Source organism: Rutidosis leptorrhynchoides, chromosome 6 (assembly GCF_046630445.1).
Source record: "Rutidosis leptorrhynchoides isolate AG116_Rl617_1_P2 chromosome 6, CSIRO_AGI_Rlap_v1, whole genome shotgun sequence".
NCBI classification, from domain to species: Eukaryota; Viridiplantae; Streptophyta; class Magnoliopsida; order Asterales; family Asteraceae; genus Rutidosis; species Rutidosis leptorrhynchoides.
In genome coordinates, this window is record NC_092338.1 from 17,508,512 (window position 1) to 17,518,665 (window position 10,154).

The following is a 10,154-nucleotide window of genomic DNA, read 5'->3' on the forward strand; positions in this document are numbered from 1 at the left end:
CTAAATCTAAACCATAAACCCTAAATTTCTAAACCCTAATATCTAAACCCTAAAAACCCTAATATCTAAACCCTAATATCTAAACCCCAATAGCTAAAACTCAACATACGCTCGAAAAACACGATAATTGTTATATATTACTTCTTCGAGCATTTTCCCGCCAAAATAAAAACATTTATCACAAAGTGTCTCTACTAAATGTTCATATTTTCATCCCATCTATAATGTTCGTGAACAAAATTTTTTCAAAAAACGAAAAAAAAAAAAAGTTTTTGCTTCCCCCCGCTTCCCCCCGATTGGTTACTTCCCTCTTGATCCTACCACTATATATATATATATATATATATATATATATATATATATATAAACTAATATTAAAAATTTAAAATTGTGGACAAAAAAAGAAAATGAAATCACATATTTGGTCTAGTTTCCCACAAATTATTCCAAGTTTGTAGTCACTTGACATGTTTATGAACTGCATACATAGCAAGAACCGTTTGTCTTAATGTGAGCACACTTTGAAGCTCCATATATGTAACACCGCGTAATTCATCTACCTGCATGAAATGTTTATTATAATTTTTATTAAAGAATTAAAGAAATTGTTTGATAAAAGTATATCATATAGAAAATGATGAATCTAAAAACACAACCATATCACCCGATAAGTGAAGTCACCTAAAAACACAACCATGTCATTCTCTCTTGCAACTAATCAAATGACAGGGCACCAAAAGCCTACAATAACATCAACATTATCTTAATCTCACCGTTTAATATAAAAGTAAAATCTACTAATAATTCGGCAATATTTACCTTTTCTAATAGAATGGTAAAATAGTATGCACCTACATAAATAGAAAGTCATTTTCTCCATATATTATATAATAATTTACCATCTAACCTGACCCATTTTTTTATGTACCAAAAAAGCAAAGAAAGTAAATAACTCACTTTTAGTCCTCGAGCCAACATTCCTCTTCACAAGCACCGATCCATTTCTCCACCTTTTCAAGTATCTCTCATCTCTTTCGTACCAAGTGATTGTTAACATAATTTAACCACTACCCAATCCATATATTTTCCAGACCTAAATGTATTAAGTTAGCATTCAATTGCAGGAAGATACCATGAAAGAAGTCAAATACCCAAAAATTGAGAGTTACCAACTTGATAAGAGTTGTTCGCGACATAATCAAGTAAAATCTAAATTAATTGTTTTAAATCCAATGGAAAATATCCCGAGATTTGTTCCAAACTAAAAATTGATAAAAAGAGGATATAAGTATACCTGAAAATTGCGGTGGTAGCTGTGACGAAATTCTACCAGCAGCTAAGAATCCCTTGCCAACATGACTAAAAAGAACAATCCCAATTTCAAGTTCTCTGCAAAAGACATCAAAACACTAATTACTATTTGCTATTTATAATTCCTTATAGAAAATAAATTATGTCAAATTCTAACAGTCTCAATCATATGTTATTCCAAACTTTTGCAACCTCTGCAAAATATGCAAAACTTACGACAAAGCAAAAAACAACAGCAAGTGCATGTGGAAAGATGGTAATGTGTTGACTAAACTGGCTGTACATGGTACATGAAAAATGGCACATGAAGAGAATATGTAGAGAATGGACTGTACATGGTTTAACCCAACCTAACACTTGCTGTTGTTTTTTATACAGCACATCTCTAGAATATTATTTGCTGTTGTTGATAATTGTACTTGGAAAATGGACTGTACATGGTTTAACCCAACCTAACACTTGTTGTTGCTTTTTACAAACTGGCTGTTTGTGGTTGATTTATTGTTTATGAAAAATAAATATTTATGAGTTCAGTTTCGAAACCACGATACCTTACAACGAAGAATATATATATATATACAAAATTTAGAGATTATTATGAGCATTAGAATATTAAAGAGAGATTGTGATTTCTTACCAACCAGAAGTTCCTTCTCATTTAACTTCGTTTCACCGAAAATCCATGCAAATATGATTGTCATGGCTGCAATGCATAAAGACTCCCGCAAATGCAAAATCAAGTGCAGTTGAGTTCCCACATCAATGAAACACGAGCAAAGCCAATGTGCTACAAAGTTTCTAACCCACTCAACTAAAAATTTTCACTGTATATCAGAGCATAGTCATTTGACTAAACAAACCTAAAGACATTCATTATCTTAAAGCAAGTAAAATATAGTATCTAGTCAATCATTATCTTAAAGAATTTGATGACCTTCGAAAACCTCTATCGAAAATAACTTCTTACAAAACATACCTTTTCGGCTTTTCACGTTAAAAAACCTAGCCAAAACTCTAACCGTCATCGAACAATTCTTTTAATATTCATGTTACATTCTAGCAAGAACCAACCTATATCCAAACTGAAGGTGAAAACAAATCCAAAATAAATAATTTCTCAACTCGAAAATAGTAACACTAATTACAAATATTGAAATATAAAGTTATATGCTTGACATCCATTTACTGTGTCACAATTGCATATACTGGTTTTCATACAATGTATATAATGTATGTTTAGGTAAAATGGGTAAAAAAAGAAACATGTGCGAACATATAACATTAGAACGATACTAATAAGATTAGCATGACCTAGGATTACACGACAAATCGAGAAATGGTCAAAAAAAAATTAATTCTAAACATTTTTGAATTTAAAGGCTTGGAGAATTAGCGTTTTCAGTCAATACCATGTATAACAAAAAATAACCCATTTTATCCAAACGTGACCCACCCATATTCCACCGTTATGGAATATCTACTCATTTTCCAAATTATATGATCCTTTAATTAATTAAACGTGTTTTCGTTGCTAGTGAAGAATGTAATATGCTTAACTTATTTCCTTTGATGTCCCATTATCATTCTTAGGAGCAGCTGCAACTTCTTTAGCAACTTGTTTGTGCAAAACCATATTACATAAGAGCCTCCTTGCCAATTGCCAATAAAACAATAACATTATAAATCAATTCAGATTTTCATATAGATAGCAAAATATGCAGTTCATGACGTTTGGGTTTGGGTCAAACATACAATTTTGAATACGGGTCAGGTGGCCGACCCATAATGCTTTTTTCAAAGAACTTGTTATTATTATTTATTAAGAAAGATAAATTCCATGTTTGACTCATTAAAGCTAAATACCAAATTTCGATTCGGATCAATTAGAGTTCGCCACCAAAGTTGTTCCAATTTTCAAATTAAGTATATAATTCGCAGTAAGATGTATGACTAACCACGTTTTAAGGCCATCCAAAACAACAATGTTGTAATGAAAATTTTAAGCAAATGACAACAGATATCACTAACCACGTTTTAAGGCCAGCCAAAACAACAATGTTGTAATGAAAATTTTAAGCAAATGACAACAGATATCAGAATCCATTTATGTATCACAAAAAGTAAAACAATTAGTCACAATATCAAATATAGCACATACACTTGTTATACACACTCAGACTATTCGTTCAATCAAAATACTCGAGAAAAATTGCTTACTCAAGTATGCAACCACGAAACTGAACAAAGTAGACTATACTTGGATGATATAACTTTACACCCACCTGACCCGCCCATTGGGCTACCTATACGCAATAAAGTGAGTGACACTTGCACCCCCACGCATATAACTCGTTAGGTACCTTAAATATTCCTCAACTTAACATAACGATAATCGTTCAAAATAATACTTACGACATTACCCCATCATGACATGCTCAACTCCACTCAAGTAAAAGTTGCAACAGATTTATGAAGGCAATAATAGGGAATCACAAAACACAATTAAATTGAAAATGCCTGACATGTCTACTTTTTTTGTGTTGTTCATAACAGTAGTCCATTGCTTTAGAGTAGAGAAATTAGTTGAGTTAAATAGCTACATAAGAAGATATTTAAACGATCTTTAATCCTCAAAATAATTTTGTAATAATAAATAAAGTGAATTCTTGTACGATGAAGCAGTGATTCAAAAGTGAACAGGTCAATCAGATCATACAATAACGTAAGTGTGATCTACCATAATAAACATGTCATACGGTTCTAAAAATTCAGACTATAAGAATACTGACAACAACACAGTTGAAGTACCATCTTATAATGAAAAAAATAGGTTTCTAAATTAAGAAACACATGATGATGTAACAAAAGGAGAGAAAGTTCGATTTTTTCATAGAACAATATCTTACTTGACTTGTCTTTTGTTGTCCAAAATATACAATATGCACAAAAGCGCTTGCATAAGCCATACATAATTGTATATGTGTGTATATTAAGAAAGAGATAGAGAGGTACTAACGTCGATATCTTGGTGACGTTGGTGAGCCACGAGCTGAGATTTATAAACCAAAGATGAGGTATCTTTGGGGATGCAATGGCATGCTTTATCAACTTGAAGTAGAATAGTCTTTGAGACCACATGTACCCCCTGCAACATAAATGAACCTAACATACAAAAACTTAGAATATTCAATTATATCATAAAGAAAAATCTGTATTTCAGTGGTATAAATACTTGATTCATCATATTACTGGTATGAACTCTGAATATACAATTAGGGTTAAGAATTTAACCCTAATAAGCATTTGACAATTCTGGTAGTGTTTAATCCGGATCAAGTAATAGCTTCATGTTCATGGTTAGGGTTTCGAGTTCCTGATTTTTATTTAACAATTGATGGATTACAAATCAATCTTAATAGATTCAAACCCTAAATTAGTTAAACAAAAAACGAAATTACCTGCTTATTAATCGTAACCATAAATGCTACCGCACGATTCGATCGTCAATCATCGTCATCTACGAATCCTAGATTAGGTGTGAGCCAGATTAAAAGAAATACTCCAGATTAAATAAAATACTCCTAACTTGATGATGATGATGATGATGATACGATTGAATCTGCATCGTGGTTGCATATTTGTGGATATGAATGCAGATGATGTTGAATCTTCGGATTTTCATCGAGTGAATTGAACCCCTAATTTCACAGATTTGTTCCGTGTCGCTTTTTAGTTCAGGGGTAGTTTAGATCTTTTAACCGACTTATCACGACTTGATTGTGTTGATTAGTTGTGATGGAGGGATAAGATTGAATGATTAATTTTGATGGATGATTAGGATATATTTTTTAATTGAGATATCACTCAATTATGGTTTTGTTATTAGAGATGTAAGAGAGAAGAGAGAAGGGTAAAAAGACGTATTTACTCTCGTATGGAATGTCCATGTCAAGAGTTTTTAAATTTCTTTAACAAAAGTTAGAGGGAGGGACCACTCACGCAACAACTATAAAATGAATGGATCATCGTAGATAAACAATATAAAAAAGAGGGGCCAACAGAGTAAAAAAGGTTGAAAATGAAGTAATAAGACGAAAATGCCCATCACGTGTTAATCACATGACGACATTTAACGAACAAATTGGACGGTAGTTTAACGAAAGGATGATGATTGCACTTTTTTTGAAAATCAGTGAATGCTGAAAGAAAAAAATAATTTAAGGGACGCTGATTGAAAAGCGGGGTATACTCAATGGACCAACTAAGCAAAAAAACAATAATTTTAATGAAGTACTTTTTTTTTAATTTTTTATTATTTTTTTAAAGAAGTACTTTAAATAACAATTTGTTACTGAAGGACTTCTGAACTAGTATTATAAATGAAGTATTTCTGGCAAATAGAGGGATGAAGTTTATAAACTATTGAGGCTACATGCAAATGACGAATATTATTCCTTAGGTTATATGGAGAGTAAATATTTTTTATTCGGATGTATACGATCTAATCGGGTTATTATTGATCACTTTCAACCCTTTTCTTATCACCCTGAAATATATATATATATATATATATATATATATATATATATATATATATATATATATATATATATATATATATATATATATATATATATATGAGAACCCTCAGAACTCACGCGACCGAACAAAAATCCTCAAGGGCGAACAAAAACTTGATTGATTCGAACAATTTTGTTTCTTCCTTAATTTTACTGGTGAAGGTTAATTTCCTCATTTTACTCATGTCTATCCCCAATTCTTCTCTCAATTCTCTCAATTGCACCTCCAGATAACAATTAGGGCACACTGATTTCCCAAAATCATTCGTAACTCTCTTCTTCTCTAAAATCACCTTCTAAATTAGGACTTTTCAATTTGGCGCTTTTCAATTGCACTTTCAATTTGGCCATTGATATAATATACCCACTTGATCTACGAATGCCTAATCTTAATACTCCATCGTCACTTTTGAAAAAAAGTACAACATCTCTGGAACACAAGCATCTTTTGCATTATAAAAACACTCCAGCGAGTGGTTAACAAGTGTCGCCATGTGTGCAAAACATGTGTGGTGTTGAAATTTTTTCATCAATACCTCCATTTACAGCTTATAAGTGGCTGGATGAGATTGATTTGAGATCCTACTGACAGTAGTTGTGGAAATGAAGAAGATGAAGGTGAATTTTATTTTGTACAGAAGAAATCTTTGATTTTCAGGTGATGAATTTCATTTTGAACATAGCATATTATTTATCCAGGTATGATTTAATTTTGTTTTGAAGATGCATCTATGCATCTATTTCAGAATTCGAACAAAAAAAAAAGATGAATTCGAACAATTTATGTGTAGTTTGAACAAAAAATGTGTAGTTTGAACCAAAAAAATGTGTAGTTCGAACACTTATTTCTACAATTTTTGCATCTTTGCATCTATTTTTGGTTCTACAATAGTTGTTCTACACTTTTGGTTCTACAATTCTTTTCTACATTTTTTGAACACAATTGGAGCATTTCGAACAAATTTTGAGCAATTCGAACAAAAATTGAGCTGGTCGAACAATTTGATTAGATGCAAGTATATGCATCTGTTCATCTCCAAAAAACAGAGTATCCATTGTCCTGTAAGCAAATTCAATACTTTCCTTATTGAATTAACGCATAATCAATTGAAATTTTTTGTTTGCGTTCTTAACAGAACATTCAACATTATCAGAATTTCTTCTTTTCATATTCAATTTTTAAGTAATTATATGATTTTTAAAATTAGGTTAAAAACGATTTTGATTTGGGGAAGAACACGTTTTGATTTTCTGAAAGTTATGAACGAATCGATCGATTGTATAGATTTTGTAAAATATCTGTAATAACCCTGGAAGTTTTTTGTTCGAATTGGAGGTTTTTTGTTCGCCCGCCCAAATTTTGTGTAAAATTGAGTTCTCAGAATTCCCTCCCAAGTTGAGTTCTCAGGGGATCCTCAACCTATATATATATATATATATATATATATATATATATATATATATATATATATATATATATATATATATATATATATATATATATATACATTTTTTTCAAAAAACTTAGAATTAAATTGATAACAATTTTTCACAGAGTGAAAAATATATTGTTATAGTAGAGTTAAAACTTGAAACTTCATTGTTATGATTTTTTTTTTTGGCGAAAATAACGAATACTTATATAAAAACGGAAAACGTTTTCGAAAAGAAAACGAATTCAACAAAAGATACAATAGAGAATCTAAATGAGGTTCGTACCTAGAAAGCGGCTTACATACGAACTATCTATACCGAGCAACATCTAACCTAAACAAAAACAAACGATCCATGAAAACAAAAGTACGCTACGAAACATGAAACCGATAAAAAAAAAAAGAACTCAAATATCCTTAATGAAGACGCTGAATTCTTCCATTTCTGCGCCTTGAACCAAATTTTTCTTCCGCTTTTGTTGATTCTTCCTTTTAACCGGGATCTCGCTAGAATTAATTAGATTAACCGTACCTGGTCCACTCTCGGCCAAACGCGTCATCAAAACATCAAAAGCCGCGAAAGCCTCCTTGGTCATTTTATCTTTCACCAAACCCGAGTAACCACCTTTACCCGACCCCGCAAAACCACCCTTCTTGACTTCTTTTCCACTCATAAACAAATCTTGAATGGCTTCCCCGTAATTTAAGTCTTCAACGTGATCAATGAGCTTATAAGAACCCGAAGTGGAAGCGACAATGCTTCTTGACCGCAAGTTCACGCCTCTAAGTTGATCTCTAGGAACGTTTCTATTCAAAACATACCACGACTTGCAAAAATCTTCGCACGAGGGGTCCTCACAATCGCAATAATTCCTTCCACTACGACTGACTAACACTGGTAAAGGTCTAACTTCTCTCGTTTCTTCCTTTCGTTTAGCCAACATTTCTTCTTTCTTTTTCTTTTTCTCATTCTTCAATAAAGCCAATCTTTCCGCAAATGTAATGTTCACATCATCTGGCTCTGAAACTACATTAAAAGCAGCATCATCAACAGCTTCGGGGCCTTGCTTAGGCCCAATATTCGGCCCTTCTACAACTGTAGAACAGTCAGCAGCCTTGACAACCTCTTGACTCATCCCAGGTCCAATATTTGGGCCAACAAAGCCCGGTCCACCATGCACTTTTGAACAACGTGGGATCTGAACCACCTTTTCAGAATGAAATGTTAAACCGTCATTAAGCTCACTATCTGTAAAGGAACCAAAGATGATACCCGAGGGATCGACATTCTTATCCCCGACATTAGACCTTGGAATACAAGAGACCACTTCCTCGTTGTTGTTACCAAGATTAACCACAGATTCACTACGACCATTAGGCTGAGACTGATTTATCGAACCACCAACAAACCTAGACGGTATGGAAGATGCACTTCTAATAACAGAAACCTCACCCAAAGAGCAAGTCGAAGTTACAAAACGATTAGTAGATAATAGCAGTTGATCATATACATGGCATTGTATATGTATATTTTATTTGCTAAAAGCCAAAGGCAGAACTACGCGAATTATAAGGCAAAGCTATACAATATTCGCTGAAAATAAGTACAGCGGTTATGTTTTCGCATTAATGCAAGACCGCGGTTTAATCCGCTGAGTTTTCGCGGATAGTTAAGTAACTCGCAGACCGCGGATATTTCGATTCCTATAAATAGGGAGCTTGGCCTCTCATTTATAGGTTGTTGATTCTCTGCCATTTTGCCTAAGCCTTTGTAATTTCCACTTGTGATCTTGCCCAAGGGATTTTTACACCGCGTAAAGGTGAATTAAGCTAATTAACAATCAAGACCGGGTCGGGGTGGTTGATCACTTGATAGTTAAAGTGAAAGACGATCATCGGGGCCCAAAACAAACAACAACACCCCAATCCTCCTCATTGCACTCGATCCTAGATCCAATTCCGTAAGGAAGTCGGATCTAGGCTCGATGAATTGGCGCCATCCGTGGGACACGTTTTACAAATTAACCTGAAATTTTTTTGTTTCGTACCGTTAAACAATTAATTCGATGGTTTAATTGCAATCGTGTTTTTGTTGTGATGATTTGCAGGTGCTTTTACAATACGCAATCAGTCAATCTGCTCGACAATCATGATGACAAATGCAAAGCAAACTGGTGGTTCTGCGAATGCTGATGCACTGCCTGGTGATTCGCAGAATGTTGTGATATTTCCATTACAAACAAATGCTAGTATAACCGCGGGAAAATCGGTTCAAGAACCGATCGCTAAAACATCTGCTGAGAACAATGCTAGTGACTCGCAGCCAGAAGTTGCTGCTGAAAAAATGATTGCGCGAAGAAATTTGCTGCAAAATCGCAGTGAAATAACCGCTGATGGGAAGCGACCAAAAGCTTTGGCTGGAAAATCTAGTCTGAAGACTGACAAAATTGTTGGTACTGCAATCGAGCAAGCTAAGCGAGATGCTAAGCGTAATTGCGAATCTCGCATACCGCGCACTTACTTATGGCCATTAAATGATTCAGGATCACAGGTTTATCGTCTAGTTATTGAGCATAATGATAGCGATAGTGATAATGCAGAAGATCGCAATCATTTGAACTCTGCGTATAAATCAAAAATGGCAAAAACGCCAAGAGAAGAGAGCGAATTTTCTGATGATTCGGACAGCGTAGAAGAGTTTGTTAAAAATGTAACATCCTGTTTTGGTTCAGCATGTGGGACGCCGTCCAAAGGCTTGGGACACCGTCCAAGTTCAAAAGGCTGGACGCCGTCCAGATTATTGGGATGCCGTCCAGAACAACTGGCGGGC

The 10,154-nt window shown here is 33.7% G+C and overlaps 1 protein-coding gene across 7 annotated transcripts; it reads right to left on the minus strand.

Annotated features, from left to right (window-relative positions):
- Window positions 1-592: 592 nt before the first annotated feature.
- LOC139851420 (uncharacterized) lies at window positions 593-5,064 on the minus strand. 7 transcript variants are annotated; one of them, XM_071840449.1, is made up of 9 exons: window positions 4,770-5,064; window positions 4,561-4,684; window positions 4,328-4,473; window positions 2,869-2,960; window positions 1,949-2,122; window positions 1,295-1,389; window positions 958-1,093; window positions 820-851; window positions 593-741 (listed from the first exon to the last, which is right to left on the minus strand). In XM_071840449.1, exons 2-6 carry the CDS (start codon window positions 4,612-4,614, stop codon window positions 1,337-1,339), a joined length of 519 nt encoding a protein of 172 aa, XP_071696550.1. In that variant the 5' UTR covers window positions 4,615-4,684; window positions 4,770-5,064; the 3' UTR covers window positions 593-741; window positions 820-851; window positions 958-1,093; window positions 1,295-1,336. The 7 variants fall into 7 exon arrangements, 3 of the variants coding, with proteins under 3 accessions (XP_071696550.1, XP_071696551.1, XP_071696552.1); XM_071840450.1 differs by lacking the exon at window positions 4,561-4,684 and having other exon boundaries at window positions 594-741; XM_071840451.1 differs by lacking the exon at window positions 4,561-4,684 and having other exon boundaries at window positions 594-741; window positions 4,328-4,456; window positions 4,770-5,063.
- Between the last annotated feature and the right edge of the window lie 5,090 nt (window positions 5,065-10,154).

Excerpts from the sequence above, each read along its gene's own strand:
- LOC139851420 (XM_071840449.1), bottom strand. The coding sequence starts at position 4,614 with ATGCTTATTAGGGTTAAATTCTTAACCCTAATTGTATATTCAGAGTTC. Across the intron at positions 4,474-4,560 it reads TATATTCAGAGTTCATACCA|GTTCATTTATGTTGCAGGGG; the intron begins GTAATATGATGA and ends TTTGTATGTTAG. Across the intron at positions 1,390-1,948 it reads TGAGAAGGAACTTCTGGTTG|AGAACTTGAAATTGGGATTG; the intron begins GTAAGAAATCAC and ends TGTCTTTTGCAG.